Consider the following 27,840-nt stretch of genomic DNA (forward strand, 5'->3'; position numbering starts at 1 on the left):
AGGTGGTCCTTGTTTTGATGACACAACCACGGCTAGTCAATGGAGTCAAGCGGTCAGAGGGAACGAGGCCATAACAGATTTAAAGTTTATTTTCTCTTAAAATAACCACCGGGAGGAGATACGTGTTATTTTGATAACCATGGCCGTCAGGGAGTAGTTTTACTCCCAACTACGTGGCACGTCTGCAGCCGAAGGGTCGTGGCAACGTAACGGCCTACGTGCGCTAGTTAGCTAACTTGTTAGCTAGATATTTCTTTTTCTCCTTCAGTAGATTGTCAGCAGTGTGACTTTTTGTTTCATTTTGGTACTGCATCTGATCCTTTTCTTTCAAGAGGACATTTTACAACAATGGCGGAACAAGGTTCGGTGGTCTCCCAACAAAATTTGGACAGGTGAGTTGATGTTTCATCAAACAAGCTAGTGGCAGCTACGTAGTTTTCCGAAATTCATGAGTTTTGTCAAAAATTAGGGATATATTCATGAAATAATCGAGAATTTGTTTACTTCAGTCAGAAATTTCGATTTGACCTTAACTACTACTTGCTAGAGTAGCAAGTAGCATTTTTTTACATGTTTGTAGAATTGGTAAGGGATGTCCTTGGCTATCTGCTGCTAGCAATGACTTGATTGATGCCACCTGTCCTGCAGTGACCCCTTAACACCTGGTGTTACACAGGTGCTTCCTGTATAGACGGCTTAGACAGAAGCTCGTTAATTCATTGTGTTACGTGTGAATGTTTGTTAAAAACGGGCCGCTCTGGATGGAAATGTACGTTTACAAACAATAATGAACCTTTTCGAAAAGGGTTTTATGTCAGTGTCTTTCATATAAAAGAGCATTAAAATAACTTTTACATGTTACGAAGGTCGTGTGTGTGAGGTAAAAATGAAAGAGGCTACATGCTGGAATTCTGGGGTAATCTATATCCCCCAGTTTACATTGAAACGTGTGAAAAGTTGTGATTCAACATCACAAAATGTTTGCTTAGTTTCCAACACTTCTTTTTTAATTGGATTTGTAATAGGTTCAATATTCTGCCAAAAGGTAACACTCATTACTCTAGTATATTTTCTTCATAGAAACTTCGGTTTTTAAAGGATTTTCTGCGTAAAATTAAGAGGTCCTGTATTAGCTTGGGCTAGTTAAGCATGTGCTCATGTACCAGATCTGCTGATTTGTAAAGCATATGGGCTTGAAAACCTTCTCTAAAAGACTGTTTGATTAATTTATACAATTCCTATCATCTTCAGATAAATCAGTCATGGTTTTGTTGATCCAGCACATCAGCAATAAGCCCGAGCTATGCTTGCTAAAGAAAAATACACGATAAATGCTATGGGTTTGTTTACATGATCAATATGTCTCAAAACTGCTACCCAAGCTAGCAAATAAAAGGCTGCTTTTAAGGGGATTGCCCAGCCAGTGGTGTAATACAAATCATTGCTTCTCAATCTATCAGAAACTGTGGTCATACGTATTTTAAAATTGTTTAATCAAACAGGACCTGTAGTTTAATTTAAGGTGCAAACTTCATTGGAAATCTTTAAAGCCTTTTTCTTTTAAATAAAAAGAGACATTGAGGTTATGGGGGGGGGGACTTTTTACAGCAAAACATAATGCACCGCAAACGCAACCAACATGAATGAGGAGCAGAAGAGAAACTACACATTAACAAAGTAAAATAGTTTCTTAACTACATCCAACTTCTCCAGATCATAGAAACACTACCTTTGTTCCGTTTACTTAACATCTTCTGTCTTATGGTTATACCTGTCCAGTGTTCTGGACTTCAGTTTTTTCATTTAGTTTATTTAACAGGGACGGTGTGCGTTAATAAACCAGTAAAGTAAATGTGCATTAGACAAAGTGTTCCTGTTGTCCATGGATTGGTGTTGGTGTCCCACCTGAACCTTGGAGGTTTGTGAATGTGTGAAGAAAAGTTAAGAAATTTGAACTTTGCATCTTATAACGGATGAGTGAGTTGAACTTAAAGTGTTATCACAACATTTTCTGGTGTTGATAATTAGGTCAGCCACTAAAGTTTTTGTTTTAATGAATGAAATCATTAATTTTACTTCAAAAATCAAAGCAATTTTAGTTGCTTTAATTACATACCACAAAAAAGGAAATGAAGACTTATGACACATTAAAGTTCAACATGGCAAATGTGTATAAATTGCCAGGTTCTTCATGACTTCAAGTAAATAAAATGCTTAAGTATTCGGCATCTTGTTAATGGTAAGGCTGAGCTTAACTCCAAAGGAAAAATAATCAGTTTCTAATGAACACTTTAAAAATATGTGATTTTGGAGATGTAACACTTGCACATGCCATACAAGATTGTATTAACTGTACAGTATCTCACAAAGGTGAGTACACCCCTTACATTTTTGTAAATACTTTATTATATCTTTTCATGGGACAATCCTGAAGATATGACACTTTGATACAATGTAAAGTAGTCAGTGTACAGCTTGTATAACTATGAATTTGCTATCCCCTCAAAATAAATCAACACACACCCATTGATGTCTAAACTGCTGGCAACAAAAGTGAGTACGCCTCTGAGTGAAAATGTTCAAATTGTGCCCATTTAGCCATTTTCCCTCCTCCGTGTCATGTGACTCGTTAGTGTGACAAGAGACCTCGTCACATCAACGATGGTCTCTACAAGGTATGACTTTGGAGCAGGTGTGTTAAATTGGGAGTTATCACTCTCACACACTCATACTGTCACTGGAAGTTCAAAATGGCACCTTATGGAAAATAACACTCTGAGGATCTGAAAAAAGGAATTGAGCCTGTCAGTGCTCAGACAAGACTAAGACAAACATATTTGGTTCAGATGGTTATTAACATGTGTGGCTGCAACCAGGTGAGGAGTACAAAGACAAGTGCCTTGCCTACAGTCAAGCATGGTGGTGGGAGTGTCATGCTTTGGGGCTGCATAAGTGCTGCCAGCTGTGGGGGGTTACGGTTCATTGAAGGAACCATGAATGCTAGCATCTACTGTGACCTCCTGAAGCAGAGCATGATCTCCTCCCTTCTGAAACTGGGCCTGAACCATAAACTGCAGTATTCCAACATGATAACGACCACAAACACACCTCCAAGACGACCACTGCCTTGCTGGTGAGGGACTGGCCAAGCTAGTCTCCAGACCTAAACCCTATTGAGCATCTGTGGGGGATCCTCAAAGATAGAGGAGCACAAGGTCTCCAACATTCACCAGCTCTGTGATGTTGTCATGGATGAGTGGAAGAGGATCCCAGTGGCAACCTGTGAAGCTCTATGCCCAGGAGAGGTAAGGCAGTGCCACACAAAATATTAATACTTTGGGCAGAATTTGGACACGTTTTACTTGGGTGTACTCACTTTCTTGCCAGCAGTTTAGAAATGAATGGCTGTGTTGAGTTATTTTGAGGGGACAGTTATACAAGCTGTACGCTAATTACTTTACATTATATCTACGTTCTTTATCTTCAGTATTGTCCCATAAAACAATATATTCACAAAAATGTGAGGGTGTACTTACTTTTACTGTATATAGAACAGTTAGCTTGTTTCAGACACTGTATACAGTCCTGCTGCAAGAAATTTGTGCATAAGATTTCAGTGACATAAAACCTATTGTCCTTCACCCAGTAAGGAGGGTTGTGTTGTTTTTTTATCAGTTTAAGTATAAATATTTAGGAAAATGTATAATTTATTGTCTGCTGCTGCTTTCCCAGCGTTATTATGCTTCATGGGTTACTAGAGTTTACGTGTAGGTGAGGAGATGCTGCAACATTTGAGTGCCATTTCCCCCAGCAAGAGGACCGGCAGCTGATTACATCTGCAGTGTGTGTGTACTGTAAAGCATTTGACACCGCACTTTCTGTCAATATTGATCTTTGAACTTTGAAACCATTTCCCAAACCCATGTAGCATAAAGAAAGGAAGGGCCTGCGAGTTTTGTGAAATGTGCCTCAGCTACGTGCTGCAGGTGTGTGGTAGAAGCAGTAACCCTGACGGTGTTTGTGAAGCAGATAGCTGTGAGATGTATGCCAGGTCCTGTTGCTGTTAGACAGTTGTGTACCTAGCCTCTATCACTGACAAACATAAGGCCCCAAAGGTTCTTATCTGAGCCCCCACAAGCAGCCAGCTGCCTTTGCAATGCAGTGTTTCACAAATAGGTGTGAGGGAAATGTTTGAATCCAGCCTGTGCTTTTTCAATGGATTTAATCCAAAATTGTTATAGTTTTTGTTTCTCTAGATTTATTTACACTCTAGAATACTTACCGTTTGTGCTGTCTGTAACAGTGGATGTATGATTTGGTTTTAGGGCTGTCGTGATAATGGCATTTTATAATTTACTGAGTTACCTAATCGTTAAAGTTTAACAGGCCATTATTGAAAATAGGTGGAAATGTAACTGCAAGTATTTTTATGTATATTTTAAACTCTGTTTTAAGGAATATTTCAGACAGACACGTGCATTTAGGAAATTAGTTTTAGAAACGGAAACTAGTAGCTGGTCCACAAACGACCTACCTGACCTGTGTAATCTCCAGTTCATAAAAATAACTGGGGATGCACGCAATTAACTTGAAGGGAAGCTCATGCAAAATGATGCTTCTTATGCAAGGTGCTTTATCAAGCAGATTTGACTCACTTAAACTACAAACTATGCACTATCTAGAGAAAAGTTTGCCTCAACACAAGGACTAATAACTTTTAAAGGGAACATATGCTTTTATTTTTTTATTTTTATGCTCAAACCATCCAGTTGTGGTCTATATAAAGTGAAACTGCAATGCTTTGGTCTGAACTCCTTGTTATTGTAGCTCCACAGTCCCCTCTTTAACCCCTGTTCTGAGGTACGTCTGAGAGCAACTCATTTTGGTGCTGTCGGAGCCTTGATCCATTTAGCCACAGCAGCAGCAACCTTTTATTTGCCGATGTTTTCCCATCAGATGTTCTTAGCAGCGTGGCTATAGCAGCTGCTTCAACATTCTCCTCTGTGTGTCAGATATCCTGACCTCTGACATAATTTCTCTTGTGAATTCGGAGGTTTCTTGTTTGAAGCAGTTTGCTGAAAAGTCCTCCTATCACAACTGGCTGTGCTTGGTGGGACCAGCCCATCTGTCCCTTGTCAGTTTTCCAGCTCTGATCCTCTTCACTTCAGTAAAGTAGTCCAGACTAACGGCTGCTGTGGTAGTATTGCTGCCACTACCAGCAATGCACCATTTCACCATATTAACGCTGTTTTGTTACCAGTAAACTCCCAAGGATTATTAGTGTCATTTGATTTGTTTTTGTGTTTGCTTTTCTGTATCATTGTAATGTTTTTCCTCATGTACAGTGCTTTGAGTGCCTTGTTGCTGAACGGCGCTATATAAATAAACTTGACTTAACTTTTTAAACCAACTTGGTTTCTGCCTGAACAGTTTATCATTGACGCTCACACAGTGAATGGCCAGAGGCTTCCTCGTCGTTTTCCGGGCGACTTTGGACTTTAACATTTCAAATTTAATATTAAAATATGCTTATTTTGTGTCACAATTGTCTTTTATCACGTCTTTAATCCAAATATCATGTCAGTTGCTGCCCAGTTCCTTCAATATTAAGATGTTTTCTTTCAGTCTCTGCATTTGTGGGAAAAGCGTGTCACGGGCACTTTAAGGAAAACCTAATTCTTGGCCAGATTTGAAAAGCTCCAGGATATTTATCACTTTCCATTTTCCTCTTACTTGTGTTCACTAATGTGCTTCACAGCAGGACGTTTTTTGTTGGATATACTATGAGTTTTAAATGGGGGATGGCTGAAGGCAATCCATGATGGAGGAAAGGTGTGAAATATGTTGTTGCAGCGCATCGATGATACCATGGTGATATTTGCTACATTTACCTGTTAAATTAAAGCAGTGATTACACTGTTTGAATTTGTCACAGTTCCCATCTTTCAGAGAGGAACTGAAATGACTGATTGGTGCATCACTAAAGCTATGCACAAGAAATCTAGAAGGAATGTTGCAGAGATTTGCATTCCGGAAAGCCGCCTGTCTAAAAAGCATCTGTAAAGCAGGGGTGGCCAACCATAGTCCTCAGGAGCCTATGTCCTGCAGGGTTTAGATGTTTCCCTGCTCCAACACACTTGAATTAAATCATTGGTTCATTAGCAGCTTCCTGCAGAGCCTGCTTACATGCTGAGGAGGTAATTTAGCCATTTTTAATCAGCTTTGCTGGAGCAGGGGCACATCTGAAACATGCAGGATGCTGGCAGTTGAGGGCTGGAGTTGGCCACCCCTGCTCTATAGCTTTAAGACTGCAGTGGATTTTTTAAAAACACAAATCAACTTCTAAAGAGTACATTTAGTTGCAAACTCTAAGTAACTGAATCATTTACTGGTCTAGGACTTTTTTATTGTCTGCGTGGAGAGGAGACCCAAACCCCACCTGATACATTAACTACAGGTGCAGGGGACTACAGCATCTAAAACACATCAGAAACCTTCCTCTCGCACAGATATGAGTGACATTTTGTAGTGGATATTTTTTTTTTAAATTCCTCAGTTCTGTCTGTGTTTTCTGTTATAGGGCCTCAAATGTATGGTTTTGTATTTTCTCTGTTTGATTTAACTCGCTCATCAGTGATGTTTTTTCCTCTGGTGGTTTAGACCAGTAGTCCTAACAATTTTTTTGTTTTTTCAAAAGAGCCAGATTGGCAAAGTCAAGGGGAGAGCCGCAATAGAGCAAGTCACTCAAACAAATGAATACAAAAATAAATAAATCGATCCATCCCACAAACATTATCTGCTGAAACAAAATGTATCTTAGTACCGAGATGAGCAGAAGCTCCCCTGCATATTCCTGACTGTCTCCATGTTGTATTTGTAATTTATTGTTGCAGTCATAGTGTGGCATTCCAGATGAGCATGGCTCAGCCGGTTTTTCTGTTTTCACTTGATAGTGCTCATGGTTGAAGATGTTGAGTCACACGTGTATGTGCTCATAAAGAAAAACATCACTTTCTGAACCAGTGGTTTCAAACTTGAAAGGTCAGCTTCAGAAAACCGGCCCAAGAAATGACGTCTTCTGAGTTCCACTTGGAGCATGTTTTTGGTTTGCAGCTCAATGATTTCACTTTAGTGTGACACGACTGTCAGGGCAGAGCTGCGTGATGGTGGGTGGAAGTGGGGATTAAAAATGTCTTAATGTTAATTCACGTCACCCTTCAGCTCCTCCAAAACATTAGCTAACTCCCTGTGGCTGAAGTGCTGCTGAAGGGATGGACCTCTGGTGGTTGCTGCTCTGAGTTTCGGGAAGTGGATGAGGTCTCTGTCAGGTATCTACAGGGCAGTTATTTTGATGTGGAAGAAGCTGCTTGGAAGCTTGTCTTCTTTATTTGCATATTAAGGAAAGAAGGTTTGTGCCGTGAGGGACATCAATCAATTCATCCATTTCTCTTGAGATTTTCTGAGCTCATCTTGTAATCATCTTACCTTTCGGGAGTTTTGTTTTTTACTCTAAACGCCCGTCGTTGGTGTGCTCGTCCTTTCTCCGACATCACGTAGATTCTTCTTGAGACTCTTTATCCTCAATTTATTTCCACGGCTGTTTTTTCCTTAGTTTGATTATAAATGGTTCCATTAGCTGCTGTCACTGTGAGGCGTGTTGTAAACAGTGCGTCCGTTGCCAGGTTTGACAGTTTTCCCCCTTTCGAAACAACTTTAACTAAGGCCAAATGAGTGATGTTTAATACAAGTGTGTATATATTTGTAATGTAGAGTGTATTATGTTTCGGTTGCATGCTTTAAAAATGTATTTGCTGTGCTGGCATATTGTTGTAAGCTACGACCTGAGCCACATAATGAAGCAAGGGTAATGAGTATCCTGGTTTAGACGGTGACTGACAGCAGGACTTTCTGCAGCAGAGCCTTCTCTGTTCCCATATGGGGCTATATGCTAATGCTAACTGACATCCTTTTTGTATTGATATTCCTTGTTGATAATTCAGCTCACAACATGCTATTATCTGATATTCTACATTATTACAACTGTTGAATTTTAATTGTTATTGAAGTCATGGCGCGCCGTCAGTGGCTTCTGACTCACTGTTGAAATTGATCAGTGGCTATCGTACTCGGTCTGTCTGTCTGTCTGTCTTTGAGGGGTCTGAAAGTTTCATCTTAGGTGTGTGTCATGTTAATATTTGGTACAGTAGCCTTTGTTTGCAATTACAGAGGTCAAAGGTTTCTTGTAGTTTTTCACCAGGTTTGCTTAAAATGCAGCAGGGATTTTGGCCCATTCCTCCACACAGATCTTCTCCAGATCAGCCGGGTTTCTGGGCTGTCGCTGAAAAACACGGAGTTTGAGCTCCCTCCAGAGATTTTCTATAGAGTTTAGGTCTGGACACTAGCTAGGCCTTTCCAGAACCTTGATATGCTTCTTACGGGGCCACTCCTTGGTTATCCTGGCTGTGTGCTTCAGGCATTGCCATGTTGGAAGACCCAGCCACGACCCATCTTCAAGGCTGTGAGGGAAGGAGGTTGTTCCCCAAAATCTCGCAATACATGCTCCCGATCATCTCCTTAATACAGTGCAGTCGTCCTGTCCCATGTGAAGAAAAACACCCCCAAAGCATGATGCTTCCACCCCCATGCTTCACAGTAGGGATGGTGTTTTGAGATGGTACTCATCATTCTTTGTCCTCCAAACACGGCGAGTGGAATTCAGACCAAAAAGTTCTAGTTTGGTCTCATCTGCCCACAGAACTTTCTCCCATGACTCCTCTGGATCATCCAAATGGTCATGGGCAAACTTCAGACGGGCCTGAACGTGTGCTGATATAAGCAGGGGAACCTTCCGTGCCATACATGACTTTAAACTATGAAGTCTTAGTGTATTACCCTCAGTAACCTTGGAAACAGTGGTGCCAGCTCTCTTCAGATCATTGACCAGCTCCTCTGTAGCTCCTCCCTGTAGTTTTGGGCTGATTCCTCACCTTTCTTAGGATCATTGATCGAGGTGAAATCTTGCATGGAGCTCCAGTCTGAGGGAGATTGACAGTCATGTTTAGCTTCTTCCATTTTCTAATAATTGCTCCAACAGTTGATCTTTTTTCACAAAGCTGCTTGGCTATTGCTCCATAGCCTTTTCCAGCCTTGTGGAGGTCTACAATTTTGTCTTTGGTGTCTTTGGACAGCTCTTTGGTCTTAGCTGTGTTAGTAGTTCGAGTCTTACTGATTGTGTGGGGTGGACAGGTGTCTTTATGCAGCTATCGACCTCAAACAGGTGCTTCTAATTTAAGTGCAGCGGAGGAGGACTATTTAGAGGCGGACTAACAGGTCTTCGAGGGCCAGAATTTTTGCTGATTGGCAGGTGTTCAAATACTTATTTGCAGCAGTAACACACAAATAAATGATTAAAAAGTCATACATTGTGATTTCCGGATTTGTTTTTTAAATTATGTCTCACAGTGGACATGCACCTAAGATGAAAGTTTCAGACCCCTCCACATGATTTGGGAATAAAAGGAACCTTTGTTTGGTAGCTTGTATGCATCTTATTGAACAGGCCCTGACTTTTGAGAGTAGTCGTGGTGTTACTTATGTTGTTACACAAAGTGTGGACCCCTTGGTATTTCATATTTGTTTTAAGTCCACTGCTAGACCGCTTGCTTTCAGAAACGCATCCACATCCAAAGCGTAGCTTGTGATTCTGGTCCAGCTTAGAGAAAGATTCAACCCCTTCCTGGTAAACATTGGGTTGAAGGTTTTCAAAAATAAAAATAACTAGTGAAGAAGAAGCATCTGCTTCTTTTTAAGTTAATTAAAGGTTGGTTTGCATTAGCTAAATTAACCAGTGTAAAATATTAACATTTCACTGGAGTATTAATCATGTAAATTAATTGGTACTGTAATTGATCATGCCGCCTTAGAGTTAGTTCAAACCCCTGAGAGTTTATTCAGAGCCATTCAGAATTGTGACTTGGTGATGTTCTTTGGATCATTGTCCTGCTGTTTAACCCAGCCAAGCTTAAGCTAAGGATCACAAACGGATGGCCAGACATTCTCCTTCAAGATTGTCTGGTATAGAGCAGAATTCATGGTTCAGTCAGTTACAGCAAGAAGACCTGGTCCTAAAGTAGCAAAGCAGCTGAAGACCATCACACCACCATCACCATGTTTGACTGTCAGATGTAACATGAAACACAACTTCACTTTTGTCCCACTTTTGTCTCGTCAGTCCTTGGAATGTCTTCACAAAGGTCTTGGGGATAAAGATGTTTGGCAGGCAAATGTGAGACGGGTCTTTTTGTTCTTGGTTCAGAACAATGAGACTGACTTTAACTGAGTCAGTTGAGGCTGAGTTATCAATTCTGGGTGTGGCTGATGAACATTAACCAAACAAATTCATCATTTGATTAATCAAAGTTAATTCATGGTTGTACAAAGGGGGCGATTACTTTTTCATATAAGGCCACATAAGGTTGATTTGGAGAGTTTTTATTTCTCAGAAGAAATCTGCAAGGGGGACAAATGTGTTTTCCCAGCACTGCACTGTACATCCTGGCTGTAGGGACACATTATTGTTTTTGTGTCCAAAAATAAAGAGACAAAGCGATCTTTAGAGTGGTTGAATGTGTGCATCAGTAGTGGCCTTTGACATTTCTTGAATTTGTTTAGGAATATTTTTATTTTAAGCATCAGTTTGTTTTAGTGTGGCTTTTTTAGCATTGTATGAGTCAAGGAATTGTGTCACTTTGTACATTACCAAATATTACCCAGCAAGTAAAAATCGACTTAAATCCACATTTCCACATCTAATAAAAACCAAATGGTTTTGGTTAACTGGATTCATGTAAGAACATGATTCTTGGCTGAAGCGTTTCAAGAGCAGTATTTGGGTTTTGCTTTACAAACCTGTTTTCATTTTTTGTTTTTGGAAGTTAAACATCAAGGACCCATTAATGAACACCTGTAGAGTTAGTTTATCTCCCCAAGTGATCTGTTAAATGGAACCTAGGCAGCAGTGAGCTGAAGATCAGGGTTTCCCTTTAAGGATTGCATTTCGAGGCTGTTTTTAATGTCATGACTGGGTTACAGGAACAGCAACATTTGAATCAACAGCAGTTGGTTTGCTGCTCTTGTAAGGATATCTGTCTAAAACCTCTTTTAGCCTCACGTGTTAAACCTTCATCAGTGTTCGTCTCTGCGCTGTAATCTGAGCTCATGCCTTCGACATATTGGAAAACTTTGCTGTACGCCTCTCAGTTTTGCTGTGCATGTTAAAGGAAAAATGGGAAATTTTGATAAACTGTCATCTTATTACCAACTAAATCTATCTTTATTATTGGAACGGCGTGTAATTATTTGAATCCAAACCGGACTGTGCTGGATGTGAACGGACCCATTTGTCCCGTGAAGTGCCTAGAGATGATGACATAAATATATATGTTGTGTCTTGGTGCAATAAATACATTTTAAAAGTCAGTCAGTCATTTTCTACCGCTTATTCCATAGTGGAGCTGGTGCCTATCTCCAGCAGTCTATGGGCGAGAGGCAGGGTACACCCTGGACAGGTCGCCAGTTCATCGTAGGGCAACAAACAAACAACCATGCACACAGTCATTCATACACCTAAGGGCAATTTAGAGAGACCAATTAACCTAACAGGTATGTCTTTGGACGGTGGGAGGAAGCCAGAGTACCTGGTGAGAACCCACGCATGCATGGGGAGAACATGCAAACTCCATGCAGAAAGATCCCCGGCCGGGAATCGAACACAGGACCTTCTTGCTGCAAGGCAACAGTGCTACCAACTGCTCCACCGTGCAGCCCACATTTTAAAAGTTTCCAAATGAATTCTGAAAACGAAAAATGGGTTTTGTTCAAAATGCAACAAAATGATGGAATCAAACCTGTCCTCTTTTGGCTAACAGACGGCATAGTGAGACAGTCTGTTTTCATTCTTTCTCGGGATGTTTGTTTCTGGAGATAATTTTACATTTAAATATGCATCATCATTGGTTAAGTAATGGAGTTCAGACGTACCAAGCAGGAATCACAGAAGGTGTGGTCAGATATGCAATCTTTCATTGTTCGCTCAGGTCAAACAGACATCAATGCATGAATGAACAGTCTTCAAAATACTGTCTAACATCTTTACATGTCAATCTGGGCCAGATCACAGCAGCATAGTGAGATGTGTTTATATTTATCTCTAATGCTCTATGTTCTGTACCGTTTCTATCACTGTATGTTTTAAATACTGATATCGATACAGAATGTCTTAACAGAAAAGGTTTAGAGATCATTCCAGGTGAGACTGCACAGAGCCTATAAACCACATGGGGAATTAGGCAGAGGATTATTTTTAGAGGATTCTCATATCCTGCTAAAGAAAGGGAACCGTTTCTCTATTAATCTCAATATTAGGGCTGCACAGTAAAAATATGTGTACGCAATAGTCATGCTGCCACGAAGAACAGCTTAGACTGCAAAAAATGTTAGCTAATTGATTAGCTACCTTGCATTTAGGCTCTTAATGAGAGTAATATATTATACATAAAATCTCAGTATCACTGGCTCAGACCTTGGGTCAAAAACTCAAGCTCTGCATTTTAAATGTGGAGTAAAGTTGAAGCCAAGATATGAAAATCCTTTGGTGTTCATTACAACCTGAAGTTATGTAAATTACTTAAAACATTGAATTTCTGAAGAGATTACAACATACTTTGAAGTTTTATCACTGTGGAAAATATTAAGTCATTGTAAAACAGAAAATATATCTCTTATCAACTGTAGAGTATTACAAATAAATAATCTAGTCTTTACCTTGTTCTAAAATGATTCAGGTTTGCTTTAAGGAAATAACAGACTCCACACTGTAATTATTTATTTAACAAACATGAAAGTCTCCATGGTTAGAGGCATTTCAATGGGGGGTACTTTCCTTTTATAACTTTCAGGCCCAACAGTTGATCCTTTTGTCGTCTCTGGATTGGTTCTCCTCCTGGATTGGCCATTGTTTAGCTCTATTCATCCTCCCATCTATGTTGTCCAGTTTCCCCTGTCTCAGCTAAAGTATCCCCAAAGCATGACGCTGCCTCTACCGTGTTCACCGTGGGAATATTGTGTTCAGAGTGATGTGTAAAAACAGTTTTGTTTTGTAGAATCAAAAATATTCTTTAAAGCTAATCTTGTTTTTTAGATTTCTTTTAAGCATGGCAGTAGGTGTTAAGATACCAGACAGAAGCAATGAGAAGGAGATGTTTTGATATGAGCTCAGTGACGACGATGGACAAAGTGTTGATGTTAATGTCAGACTATGATTGTCCCGCTATGGCCCTCTGCCGAGCTTTTATCCAAGCCTGAACCTTCCTGTCCTGCATAGTCATGTTTCATTCTGCACCAGAAGTTGTATTGGAAAATCATCCTTTACATTCAGGCAGCAACCCGAGCAAATAATTCAGGTTTTCTCCCCAGTCTTTCCAGCTCTGATGTAACACTAGGACCAGAGCACAAGTAGCTTCAGACACCGATGACAGAAAGACACACATTTGCTGTCAGGTCTTCAGCAGTTGGAGCAGCAGGGCTGAAGTTATAATGGTTTTATGTGGAGGGAGGCTGAGTCATGCACTGTAGCTAAAGGTCAAAGGCAATTGCTACTAGAAGTGTGTCAAAAATCATCTTAAAATGCATTTTGCATTAGCTTATTTAAAACTATTGTCTCAAACCATCTTCTCTAAGACCTGTTATATTGAAAATATTTATCCCTTTAAAAAAAAAAAAAACAACTGTCTATTGTTTAGGTCTGAAGTAGCCGAAGGCACATTTATGCTAAAAGTGAAGAAGAATATTAAGATTTTTATTGTTTTTTGGGGAGACATTCTCTGGCCTAAAGGTGAAAAGTATTCGTGTTTTGATCAAATCGAATCGACCCAGTAGTAATAATGCAATAAAATCAGTGGTGTTATTAATTATTTGGTGTTTTAAGGCTTTAATAACCTCCCAGTTGGTCCTTATTTTCCCTCATTTTGAGGAAAACATTTGCATATTTAGTGTTTTCCCTACTGGAAAAAGATTAAGGGGTCTGAAGTAGAGCCCTGAGGTGTTACTACATCTTAAAAGTGCCTCAAGGGTTAATAGTTGTTTAACATGTAAAATAAAAATAAAAAGTACATTCTGTGTAAGTTTTCTTTTACACAGAAAATGCTCAAACCTGTATTATTATCTATATTTAAAATCTATATTTAGAAACATCAGTTGGTTCTGTATCATTTCTAGCTGTACTGTGGAAGGTCCAAAGAGCCACATGGAGCTCCGGAGCCACAGGTTGGAGACCCCTGGTCTAGTCCAATCCTAGATCTAGGTCGTGTTCCAGAATCTTGTTTGGTTGCCCTGTTTAGACACTTTAACCCATTTCTTTAGCTAAAATTGTGCCTGGAAACACTTTAATGTGGGAACTGAATAAGAAGAGGTTCAAAACAAGCAGATTTGGTTAGATTTCATTTGTCCCACCGTTTACCCATTACCCACAGGCCTTTGTTGACGGGGGTTTAATAATTAGAAAAATTAGATTTTCTTTTGTATAGCATGGAAATATTAACATGCAATATTTTAGCTTCATGAATTATTTGTAATTGCTTTAGTTGTGCTAATTTCCCCCCCATCTGTGAATGTGTTTCATTGTCGTCTTACATGTGGGTGTTTGTTGCCTCAGGAGCTGCTGGGTGTGCTTCGCCACAGACGAGGACGACCGCACGGCAGAGTGGGTGCGGCCTTGTCGATGCCGTGGCTCAACAAAGTGGGTTCACCAGGCCTGCCTGCAACGCTGGGTGGATGAAAAACAGCGAGGCAACAGCACAGCGAGAGTCGCTTGTCCACAGTGCAATGCAGAATACCTCATTGTATTTCCAAAACTAGGTGAGCTGTGCTTCCTAAACTACAAAACTAGACCTCATCAGATGAGGAGAAGACCTTAAAACATTTAAATGACATGTAAAGCATGGGTGTCCAGTCAGTCCTTAAGGAGGGGGGGTTGTCCTGCATGTTTTAGGTATCTCTCTGGTTCAACACACCCGAATCAGATGAATGATTCATTAGTAGGCCTCTGCAGAACTTGATGACCTGCTGAGAAGGTAATTCATCCATTTGAGTCAGGTGTGTTGGAGATGGGGAACATCTGAAACATGCTGCCAACCGACCCTTGAGGACAGGAGTTGGACACCCCTGGTGTAAAGCTTTGTCTGCCCTAATGTGCTGGGATGGTGAAGACTAGGGTAGCACCGCTCATCACTTTTAACCCCCTAACACTGTTTTATAACCACCCACACCAAGGCTGTTGAACATCCGACTGCGGACTGACCAAATAAACCAGCTAATACCAGCTTGTTGTTACTCTATAAAGAGCCGAACAACAAAAAGGGATATTTTATGCAATGAACCTGTTTGTTTGAAATCTATTAAATTTAGCAGGTGTTCATAATTTTATATGAAGTCTATGTATTAAAACAAATTGTAAACAAATCATTAGGGCTGCAGCTAACGAATAATTGCTAATCGATTAGTTTGTTGACTATTATTTCAATTAACCGATTTAATAATCAGATATCAAAAGGTGCTGAGTATTAATTTACTGAATTTTTAACCAGGTGAAGATATAACTAAGTAACCCGATGAGTTATGGATAGAGCATATTTACAGACGAAGAATATTTTTCATCTTAAATGCAAAATCTATCTATTTTTTTGTACAGTTTTGGCCTGATTACTGCTTGGAGTGGGTTGTTTTTCAGCAAATGGCATGTTTTAGATTCTGTATACTCCAGTTAACGATTATTCAATTAATAATTTGTTAATCAATTAATCCGATTAATTGTTTCAGCTCTAATCATCATTATAACTGATATAATTCATATTGTATTACTTCAGCAGCAGTAGGACTAATTGTTGGTTTTGTTTAAACAAAAAGTAGTTTAAATTCTCCCTTTCTCCTGAGCACAGGTTGTTTGGTTTGAGTCAGCCAAAGAGTTTGAGCTACCATAGAACCGGTTCTTTGGGTTCTGAGTCTGAAGAACTAGTTCCAGCTGGTCTTGGGTTTGGTGCCTATGAGGCAGCACGTTGCTTTGGTTGGAAAAACCTCCATAGTAACGGATGCTGCAATCTGAGACTGAAGCTGGACCTAAGACAATGTTGTGCAGGGAGTGTAGGGCCCAGCTGGTAAACAGGTTCATCCATATTTATAGCAACCAAGGCTGTGCTGTCACTCAATGCGAGTCATGAGATGAACGATTTAGTTCAACTGTTCAGCATGGTTCCTCATTCTTTAGATATTATCTGTGCTTTTCTCTCACAACTTGGTTCGTACTGTCGCATTGTTTCCTTTCTACAGGGTTGTGTTAATTGAGACCAACTTCCCTGTTGGAGATTAGACTTGCATTATGGTAGATGAAGAAAAAGAAAACCAGTATTAAACTGGATTATGGCTGTAATATGTATGTTAAACCTCTGCTACAGGTTAACTCAACCAAATCCATCATTACATGGCAAATAGAGATTCAGATAAAGGAATTGTTGCCTAACAACTTTAGTATTTGTACGTTCTTTCTTAATAGATAGAAGACAAAAGGAAAATGTTTGTATAACTCAGGTCAGAGTTCCCTAAGAAAAGCTGAAATGCCTCTTTGTGTGCGGGCATGGGCGTGTGTTGCTTCAAGACTTCCTTGCCTAAAAAATCCCTAGCCTTTATTTGATTATTTTTTTATGCTTTGTCAACCTGCAAATCAGTCACCCAGTTTTCAGGTGATCAACTTTGATCGCTGATCAAATACTAAAAAATCACCTTTTTTCCCAATTTTCATTAAGTGCACCGATCAAAACATCTCGAATCATCAAGGTTTTTATTTAAAAGATTTACATGTTCAGCCATCCATCGGCCCTGCTGTCTAGGGATGAATCTTCCATCCATCCAATCCATCCATCCATCCATCCATCCATCCATCCATCCATCCAATCCATCCATCCATCCATCCATCCATCAATCCATCCAATCCATCCATCCATCCAACCATCCATCCATCCATCCATCCATCCATCCATCCGTCCGTCCGTCCGTCCGTCCGTCCGTCCGTCCGTCCGTCCGTCCGTCCGTCCATCCATCCATCCATCGCTTTGATACACTTAGCGTTTACTAAAAAGGCAGGTAAAGGATATAGACATGTTTAATGCCTAAATGGGTATAATATATAATTTCCTTCGTTTTCTGTTGGATTTGTAACTAAAAAAAAAAAAAAAAAGAACCTGCAGCACATTTTCTCCTCTGTATTGCCTGGTCCGATCTGTAGCCCATTGGTTTGTGCATCTCTCATTTACGCTTCTGATACCTTCTGCAAAGTTTCTGAACATGATCACAATGAAAGATAAGCTGGTGAAATGACCTGAAAAGGCATTTCTCCTTACTGTGGTTGGCACGCAGATGTATTGCGTAATAATTCAAACAGCATCAGAAACCTTTTCATTTTCAACTGTTAGGATGTTAGTTTTGAGTAAGTTTCTTTTGTTTCTTTGCTTAAGATGCCAGACTCAGAAAATGAAGTCTTGTAGAAAGTTTAAATAAAATAGCTTTTTGTTTGTTTTTTGAAGGTTATTGCTGTGAAAATATTGCACCAGTCAATAGGCTGTTTTTTTGCACAACCAAGATCAGGGGGCCCAAGTCCAGGTCTGGAGAGCTACTGTCCTACAACTTTTAGATGTGTTGTTTCTCCAACACACCGGAGTCAAATGAATGACTCGTCACCAGGCCTCTGCTGAGCTGAATGAGGGAATCTAACCATTTGATTCGGGTGTTGCAGCAGAGATGCAGGATGGGAGCTCTTGAGGACTGGACTTGGACACCTTTGACCGAGATGGATTGCTGCTCATCACGTGAAGTATAAATTTACTTCTATCTTTCTCATCCACGCAGCTGAACAGTGACGTCACAGCTGCACACCTACTACTTGCTAAAAATAACGATGAATTTATTGGTTTATTGATTTGGAAGCCGAAGCTGCCTGAGTCACCTGGTTGGACTAAAAGCATTAAAAGGCCCAGCTGAAAATTTAAACGATGAAGTAGAAATGGCTCTAAATCAGCGCTGTTTGTTAGTATTGTTGTTTATTGCAATATATCCTATATTTATCTTCTACCGTTGAATGTGGTACAACCAACCAACACAGAACTATTGCAGTTTACTTATTGCATCCAGATTACAAAGATAAATTATCTCCATCAAAGCATCAAGTATCTGGATTAAAAGAAGAGAAGTGTTGGATGAGTTCACCTCCGATTCTGTTTCACCACCGGGAAATGTGTTTTTCCTAATCGCATTAGTGAGTGTGAAACAGAGGTGGTGAGTTAGGCGAGCAGAGACGTCGGATCTGTCTGGGAGGGAAACTGGGTCACAGGAGAAACCCTCAGAAGGGCTCATGAAAAGCTGGCCGAGCTCTGACGAGATGAGTGGGATCGACTCTGCTGATGAGTTCATGAAATCACGGTCGTCCTTCAGTGTTGTCAACCAACTCAAACATCAGTCATTTCTATGATGAAAACCTTTTCAGATGTTAAAAGAACAAGATGTATATCAGAAAGTATATTTTACTGCCAAGCAGACTGATAAAGATATCGGGTAGACGTTTAGAGAATGTTTCAGGCTCCCTTGAACATTTGCAAGATATTTTGGTGGTTACTGGAATGTATCTATTTACATATTTTGGGCTGACGGTGGAGCCTGTGCTCTGTCTGTCTCAGTTGTTGTGTCCCTGAGCAAAACACTTCACCCTCCTTGCCTGCTGATGGTGGTCAGAGGGCCCGGTGTCGCTGATTGTATGGCAGCCTCACTTCTGTCAGTCTGCCCCAGGGCAGCTGGGGATACATTGTAGCTCACCACTGTCAGTGTGTGAATGGGTGGATGACTGATTGTAGTGTAAAGCTCTTTGGAGTCCTCAAACTTGATAAATAGCTATACAAGTGCAGGCCATTTACCTTTTTAACTTGTTTTGGTATCTGAATGAAGTTTAACATCTTTCAGAATGAAACACTGAAAGTCTTTATTATTACTGGTAGAGATTTTGTAAAACTATTTGTAGAACAGCAGATGTAAGCAGACTGGAAGAGCACCTTGTTGTTGATCCTGTGGGATGCAGGTCATTTTTAATTGGCTCCTTAACATTTTTAATTGGCTCCTTAACATTTAGCAGTTTGTCATTTTGTACCTGGCTATTTTGGGTATGAAATAGAGCCTTCTGCCACGGGACATTGCGTACCGACCAAGCTTGAGTTTGTATTCACGTTGTTTTGACCTGTGATGACGGCCTATAAATCTACTAATCTACTCGTACTTTACTCTTAGGAAATGTGACTCCACCTGCAGGAGGTTGTAGGTTTTAAAATTAAAACCTCAGTACTGGCAGCTCTTGCCTACGGTTAAATTAACAACAAGAGTAAAATAAAATTCTTACCTTGCTCGTTATAACAACAGTCTCTTCCTTTGAATAGGTCATTGACACATTTCCTACCAAGCCAGATGGAAACTAGTTGTGTGCTTCGCCTACAACACCAAATAGTTCTGGACACCAATGAATAAAATGTGCAACAGCCTAAGCACTCATAATTCAGACTGCATTTTCTCATTGGCAACTGATCTGGTTCTGGTCCTGGTTCCTTTGAAAATCACCCGTCTTCCTTTTAATAACTGCTTTTAATACTTTCTGTAATATTCCTCAATGTGTCGCTAAGGTTAGGCTTGTTGTTTGCCTCCCAAGATGGCCGCTGGGTACATTTTGTTCATGGGAACAACATGGAAGTAGGTTGTGGTGAATGGCAAAGCGTTGGTATGAAATGGGTATTCGAGTTGGTGCAGGTCCAGTTCTTTAGTGTTTCCGGACCTTTTCTTTTTTTTTTTTTTTTTTACTTTGGTTGTATCAGTCCTGTGTGTTCGTTTTACTTAGCTGCAGCTTCAGCTCTTCCTCTGAATCACAGAAACATGTAGGTTTGATGACAGGATGAAGGCTTTCAATTACATTAATGGGTCTGTTGAAGGAGAAACTGTTTCAGATCTTTTCCAGGGATGCTGGAGATGCTGGCTCCTTGTTTTAGACACCTGATAGGCTACAAAGCTGTTGCGTTAATCCTGGTTTTGTTCATTTTCTACAACAAGACAGATGAAGATGGTAACACTTCAGCTGTCCAACAAGAAGGCAGCTATATACTGTTGAGTCTCCCCTCCCACCAGCACCTGCTGCAGAGCCACTGCCAGCCTATCATACTCATTTGGCTGGCAGTATAGTGCTGAGGACGGAGTGTCCTTGCTGCTCCGTCTTCGCTCACGCTCAGAGGGAGTAAACAAGCCTGTGGGAAGAGTGTGCCAATGTTTAGGTCCACCTCTAAACTGTAGCTGCACTTCTCTCCTGTTTTCTCCCTCCCTCCTGTTTAATTATCTTAATTATGGAATCTGCTGCCAGTGGCTAAAATGAATTGCTCTTTTCTCCATCCTGTCAGCGGTCATTAACGGTGACCCAGTTCCCTCCGGCCAAAATGGTGTAATGCTTTGGCAGAGAAAAAGTGAAAGAGATTCCAGTTCTCTCATCAAAGTACTCCATCCTGATGCACTTGGGTTGTGGGAGGTCAGTCGGTTCAGCAAACACAGGTGCAGTCAGAGGAGGACAGCAGAGGATCAAAAACCTGGCGCCGGTCCAGAGAGCATCAATAGCTACTTTAAAATTGTGAGTTTAAGAAGCCTCAAAGCAGGAAATGCACACAATTAGGCCTGTTTAAAAGCTCTTGCTCAGTGAAGTGAAAGCCCTCAGAAGTAAAAACACCTGAGCTGCTGTCACTAAAATGTACAAACGACTGATGGAAAGTAGCTTCATTGTGACAGAGTAGAATGAATACTTACATGTAGATTTATGATAATTAATGGTTTGTTAAGCAGTAAATGAAGTGGGGGGGGGGGGGTTCAGTTACAGGGAATCTGTAGATTGTTCACATTCATATGTTCCAAAGCAGACTCCAAGACCTGCTGCCTGCGTGTTGTGGTCCTATCTTGCAGTTGGTTTCCTCTGCAGCGTGCAGGAGTTCTCAGTCCCTCTGGTAGCCTACCCACCCTGTTCTCCTCTCACTGACTCCTGGGCTGGTTATTAATAGCATGAGGAGGAATCTGTCTGAATGAGGAAATCAGGTTGCCTTCCTGTAAATATTGCATGATTTACCTCGAGTCTGCTTGAAATGCCAGAGGGGAGGAGGATGCAGCAGTAGAAAACTTTTTGTTTTTTAATTGTCCTTCCTCTTGATGTTAGCTCTGGGTTTTGCTGCTCTGGGGTCAGGTTTGGACTTCAGGTTGATCATTGTTATATGCTTATTTTTAATCTAAGAAGCAGCAGCCCAGGATGCTCCTCTCTCTCTGAGCACAAGGTGTCCATGCATGCTCTTTAAAACCACACAGGAGGATTTTCATGTTCTCATCACCTGTTTAGTCAGCAGGAGCTTCCTGGTATTGTTTTAGAAGAAGCCCACATCACCGATTCTCTAACTGTGGGCTTGTTCCTGATGACATTGGTTATAAATAAAATTAAAAAAAATGACTTAAAGAAATCGGTTTCTTTTGCACAGGCCTCCCTGAAGTTCTGGCTGTAAAGTTTGACACCTCTTTCCATCAGGTCCTGTCGTTTATGTGCTGGATCTGGCTGACCGGCTTATCTCCAAGGCTGGGCCATTCGCTGCAGCCGGTATCATGGTGGGCTCCATCTACTGGACCGCTGTCACCTACGGAGCGGTCACGGTCATGCAGGTAGGACTCTATGTTTTGCTTTGAATAAGTCTTGCTGTTCGCCACACGCTTGCAGATCTACTTAATGAGGCTGAATTTCTGGACAGTTTGAGTTTTTTTTGGATAATTTCTGATCTCTGATTTTTGTAATCTGTAATTTTGTAATCATTTTAAAGATTTTCCAGCACTAGTGACCTTTATTATTTTTTCAGAAAGTAAGCAGACAAGAAGCACGGTGGATTTTCTGATTTCTCTTTGAGAACAGCTTTCAAATACAGTGCTCTAAAAAAGTATGCACAGTGGAGCAGTTGGTAGCACTGTTGGCCTTGCAGTGAGAAGGTCCTGGGTTCAACTCCCAGTCTGGGGAGTGCATGCTTGGCTTTTAGGCTTTCACGTTTGAGGTCATCAAACAGATTTTCATAGAGGTAAATGCTCCCTTTCATAGAATAACAGGCTAGCGGAGCTATTTGAACCAACGTGGCTCTATGTGAAAATGCTTCAGAACTTAAACTTTTAGCCTCCTAAACCTAATAACTACCATCAAGTGTTTCTAATACCTGGCAGTGAGCCTTAAGATTCACTGTGGAGAAATCTGGACCTACTCTTCTTTGCAGAATTGTTTTCATTCAGCCACATTGGAGTGATTTTAAGGAGTTGGGTTTGTCCAGCCTTTTTACTTTTCGAGTGGCAGACCTGCTGGTGTAATTCCGGTCATTGTCCTACTGCATAACCTAAGTGCCCTGGAGCTTGACCTCACAGACCGTTGGCCTTCAGGATTTTCTGGTAGAGTTCTTTTTGGTCAGCAGTAATTTTCGCCTCGCAACTCCCCCCTGGAGGCCATTTCTCTCCAGTGTCTCTTTTTCTTCTTGTTGAATCGTGAACTCTGACCTTCACTGAGACAGGTGGCGGCTGAAGTCCTTGTAGATGTTGTTCTGGGTTCTACTGTGACCTCCTGGATGAGTTGTTCATGCCCTCTTGGAGTAATTTTGGTAGGCCTGCTGTCACTCCTGGGATGGGTCACCACGTTTTTCCATTTGTAGATGAGGGGTTCTCCCTGGGGTTCATCTGAGTCTCAGGGCTCAGAAATGGCTTTGTAACCCTGACAAGACTGATAGACGTCAGTGAGTTTGTTTCTCATCTCTTCTTGAAGTTCTTTAGATCGGAGCACAATGTGGTGATTTATAAGATTTTTTAACCTACTTCATGTAGTCAGACGGGTTCTTTTTAAGTGAAACCTGAGAATGAACCAAACATGTGGTTAAACAGTTCATTTGTAATTTAATAAAGGCAGCAAATATATTTGGAACTTTTGTTCCTGTAATAAAAGTATAAGTAATAAAAATGTAAAAGTAATAAAAATGGTGAGAAAGCTGCGGTTTTTTTAATTCACTCAGCTTAGTGGTTGCTTCCAGCCGTCTGCAGTAAGCGGTCGTGGTTTATATTAGGAGCAGAGGTAACGCCGCACCGCGTGTGAGAGGCAGTCGCCTGGTTAGCATCACCAACTGTATCACCAAAAATATGGATAAAAATGACAATAATGACTCTTGCCTTAACCTCCTTGTTATCCGCTGAAAGTCTAACTCTTTAAATAACGTATTTCTGAGTTCTTCGCATCTAATTAATATTCAGGAACTGAAAATGAGCCAATTTATTAGTAAACCCTTAAGTGTTTATTTTTGATGATTTGTGAATTTATTTAACCACAAATTGTGGCTGTCTGCTGTCCAGGTGGTGGGCCATAAGGAGGGCCTGGATGTCATGGAGCGGGCTGACCCTCTCTTCCTGCTCATTGGACTGCCCACCATCCCCGTCATGCTGATCCTCGGGAAGATGATCCGCTGGGAGGACTACGTCCTGCGTCTGTGGAGGAAGTACTCGAACAAACTGCAGATCTTTGACAAAATCTTCCCAGGTTGGTGCACGTTCTACCGTCTGAAACGTATTTACAGTGTGTTTAATATAACTACCGTTAATCACTGTCAGATGTTTTATTGAGAACATTCAGTGTGAGGACCAGAGGCAGAATGGATGTGATTGAGCAGCAGAGGTTAGACAAATGAACCCATAAGCTGCTGATTTGTCTGCTGACACGCTGAATGCTGGAACTGCAGGTATCGGCTGCCCGGTGCCGCGGATCCCTGCAGAGGCCAGCCCCCTGGCCGACCACGTCTCCGCCACGCGGATCCTGTGCGGTGCTCTGGTCTTCCCCACCATCGCCACCATCGTCGGGAAGCTCATGTTCAGCAGCGTCAACTCCAACCTACAGAGGACCATTCTGGTGGGTACCATATAGTGACCATCACTAACCATAAGCAGTATGGTTAGTTTTGTCCTTCCTACCTCATGGTTTTTCCAAACCTGCCCATTGGAGCAACATTTGGCATAAATTCATAGTAGACTTAAGTAATTTGTATTTTAAAATGAACATGAAATATTGTGACCTGACATTTTTAGATGAAGAAGCTGTAGGAACCCTGTTCTTCTCGTCACTTGGATCTGTATCTTCTGAAGCATTCACACATAACAGACCTTGTGGTGACCACAGTAGCACACATGATACCACTGAATAGTCTGCTGTCGTCTCTTGATGACGGGCCGCTTTTGTCACCAGTGTCACCTCAGCAGGAAGCTAAGTGAACAGCTGAGCTGCATTTCCTGTCTGCCAACAGCGGTGTCTGTTTCACAGCGACCAGCTGATACGTTTGACCCTCCGGACTGCCGGAAACGAGGGATGATTTTACAAAAGAAATCATTAATATACAGAAATGAAGTTGTGATGATTCAGTCTGCAGGAATGAGATCAGCCTTAGTGTTTGAATGGACAACCTGCATTTGGCCAACACTGCACATCATCCTGAAATGACCACCCCCACAGTGAAACACAGTAGTGGCAGCATCATGCAGTGGTACTGACATAATGGAGGACTACCTCCACATTCTTGAGTTTCACCTCAAACCTACAGCTGACCAGATGAAACAGAGTGCCACAACAGGATAACAATCCGGAACAAGAACCGGATTTAGACATTAAGCTCCTGGAATGGCCAGAAACCCCAGCTGTACTGAAAATATGTGGTTAAAGTTTAAAATCAACCAATTTAAATGGTTTATCTGCCAAGAAGAGCGGCCAGATATGGAAGATGTTTCAAGGCTACAGAACAAGTGTGGTTAAGGTGCAACTCTCTAAAGAGACAATTAACTGAGTATTATTGAGGGGTCTGTATGAATAAATACGATCCTATGTGTTAGAGGAAATTGACAATAAATTCAAACTTGTGCACCTAGTTCTATGCATCAAAAATTAGACTTTAAATGTTAAAACCAGAATAAACATCAAGCACAAACTCAGGAAGTCACACCATGATTATTGCTGGTTTCTTGCCTTAATATTCCCACCTGATTTCTGTTTGGAGGTTTAGGAATGCAGCTACTCACTGATTAGAAACCGGATTTCTGCCAACACATCCGAGCACAGTGTCGCTTTCTAAATGCAGGAATCAGGGTCTGACTGCTCTTTATGAGCCGGTCTAAAATGTAAGGTTCAGAAGCTTTTGATGTGCTGAGGTGAATCTGTATTTAAGGCATTTTTCATAGTGGTCTGCTTTCTGTCCCCCCCCCCCCCCAGGGAGGCATCGCGTTTGTGGCCATCAAAGGGGCGTTTAAGGTGTACTTCAAACAGCAGCAGTACCTGAGGCAAGCCCACCGCAAGATCCTCAACTTCCCCGAGCAGGAGGAGGCCTGAGGCGGTGGCGCAGTCAGGAGGGCATGAACTGCTGTCAGTGAGGATGCAGCGCTGATGAAGCTGAGAATCAGCGTCACCCTTACTGCATCGCCCTCTCAGCTGTTCCTACGGAGATCCGTGGTGGACCTCCACGCAGGGATCCCACACCAACACCGCCATCGCTGCGCGCTGCTTTCTGTGTGTGGACGATGGACAACAGACAAACTGCAGCATGCTTGCAGTCAGTGTGCCGCTATAAACACACACAGGATGTGCTTCAATCACATAAACAGCTCCTGCTAACTAGCTGTGTTTTGAATAAACATACAGGGCATGTGTAATCAGAACATTTTATAAGGATATTAATAATTGATGGTTTTATGTTCGGAGACATCCCCTCTGCCCCCATTAGGGTTCACATAGAAGACACCAGTGTGTCCAGATGATTAACCAGTAAATAAATGGAAAAGCCTCCCCATAAATTACCAGGAAACATTTAAAGAACCTGTCTGGACTTTGACCCATAAAGAACTGACCAGAAACTAACGGCGGTGTTATAAAATAGAAATATATTTTAGTTGCGATTTCTGTGTTTTTGTTTAGCTTTGCTTTCATCTGCTTATTTTCCAACCTGTGATGGGTTGGAACCCTCCACGGCTGTCACTGCGCTCCGGTTCTGATGAACCCACTGCAGGGAGACCGCCTCGGCCTGAAGAAGTGGTCCTACCAGAACGCGGGAATGGCTCTGCTGGGACACACTAAAACTTGCTTGTGATCTGGTAACACATCCGTCTGGACTTTTCAGGGACAGTTTGTGATGAGGCGGTTCTGTTGTAGTTCTGGTCAGAATGGGTTTGCAGTAATTATGTACGAACACAGCGTTTTGCACATGTGGTCATTTCCCTAAAAACTTCAATATATTTTATGTTACAGACTGAAAGTTCGAACAGAATGATGATTTTTGAAGACAGGCATGCCCACAGCATGATTCTCCCAACACCATGCTTCAATGTGGGAATAGTGTGTTCAGGGTACAAGAGTCCAAAAAGTTTAAAGTCTCATCTGACCTTCCACCTGTTTGCTGTGTTCCCTGCATGACTCGTGACAAACCGAACTTTGTGTGGATTTGTTCTTGGCACACTTCCTTAAAGGCCACATTTTGTGGAGTAAATAGTGGACCTGTGGACAGATTCTCCCACCTAAGCTGTGGAAATTTGCAGCTCCTCCAGAGTCATCATGGGCCTCTTGGCTGTTTTTTTTTTTTTTTTTTTTCCTTATTCATGCTCTTCTCTCCTGGTCTCAGTTTAGGTGGGTGGTCATGTCTTTGACTGTAGTTCAGTCCACTTTCCATGTTCAGATGGACTTATCAGAACGTAGATGTTCAAAGCTTGGGATGTTTTAGAACAGAACCCTGCTTCAAACTTCCCTGACATGTCTGCTGTGTTCATCGGTCTTCATGATGCTGTTTGTTCTCCAACAAACCCTCTGAGGCCTTCACGGAATAGGGATGGATTTATGAAAAACACAGGTTCACAGTATTTACCATTGGATTTTATTTAAGGGCATCCAAGTAAAAGAAGGCTAAAGTCGAATGCATGCCACACGTTTCAGAATGTTTGTAATAAAAAAAAAAAAAGCATAATTTTCCTTTGATTTCATAAGTGGGCTCTACGATCTGTTGGTCTGTCTCATAAAAGCTTAATACATGAACGCTTGTGGCTGCAACGTGATAAATGGTGTGAAGGCAAGACTGGGTTTCTAGATGAGCACCGGACCAGCTGATACTTTGTGCTGGACTGTGGCAAGAACAGCCCTTTCTTCCCAGAGACAGTTTTATTGCAATAAAACAGCAGAACCATCCCAGGTTCAGGTTTTTATATCTGTAACTTTTCAGTGTATTTGGCAAAGCAAACATCCTGTTGTTCTGGAAACTGGAATATATTGGAAAGTTTAGTGGAAGGAAAAAAGATACCACAAGCAAAAATGGGAGGACTGAAGGCTGCTTTTAGCAAAGCCTTGCCTTCCTTAATACAAAAGCTCTGATTGGTTTAGTTAAACATTTCATATTTTAGTTTACTTTGTAAAGAGTCTTGAGTTTCCCATTTAAACTGCATTACTGAAATGAAATTTGACTATGTATGGAAGATGTTCAAACTCTGCCTGCAAACCACAGCTTCTCACTGTATTAAAGTCTCTGCCAAATAAAGGAAAAAAGTGAACTTTGTTGTGAACCTTTGACCTGTGGAGCTCTATGGTTTATCTGTGAATAAATGTATTTTTGCAAATCGTGATGCCTTTGAGTGCAGTTTGACAGGAAGGGAAACGAC

At 41.2% G+C, this 27,840-nt stretch overlaps 1 protein-coding gene across 1 annotated transcript; it reads left to right on the plus strand.

The window, feature by feature from the left end:
• On the plus strand, nucleotides 1–27,801 carry marchf5 (membrane-associated ring finger (C3HC4) 5). The gene is made up of 6 exons (XM_047350922.1): nucleotides 1–392; nucleotides 14,711–14,913; nucleotides 21,683–21,813; nucleotides 23,521–23,704; nucleotides 23,904–24,070; nucleotides 25,418–27,801. The coding sequence occupies exons 1-6, from the start codon at nucleotides 349–351 to the stop codon at nucleotides 25,532–25,534; spliced, it is 846 nt and encodes a 281-aa protein (XP_047206878.1). The 5' UTR covers nucleotides 1–348; the 3' UTR covers nucleotides 25,535–27,801.
• Nucleotides 27,802–27,840: the final 39 nt, after the last annotated feature.

This window comes from Girardinichthys multiradiatus, chromosome 22, assembly GCF_021462225.1.
Source record: "Girardinichthys multiradiatus isolate DD_20200921_A chromosome 22, DD_fGirMul_XY1, whole genome shotgun sequence".
Taxonomy (NCBI): domain Eukaryota; kingdom Metazoa; phylum Chordata; class Actinopteri; order Cyprinodontiformes; family Goodeidae; genus Girardinichthys; species Girardinichthys multiradiatus.

Bases quoted from the DNA above. Each gene is read 5' to 3' on its own strand.
- marchf5 (XM_047350922.1), top strand. From the start codon at position 349: ATGGCGGAACAAGGTTCGGTGGTCTCCCAACAAAATTTGGACAG. The intron at 393-14,710 runs GTGAGTTGATGT...TTGTTGCCTCAG, and splicing joins TCCCAACAAAATTTGGACAG to GAGCTGCTGGGTGTGCTTCG. The intron at 23,705-23,903 runs GTTGGTGCACGT...CTGGAACTGCAG, and splicing joins CTTTGACAAAATCTTCCCAG to GTATCGGCTGCCCGGTGCCG.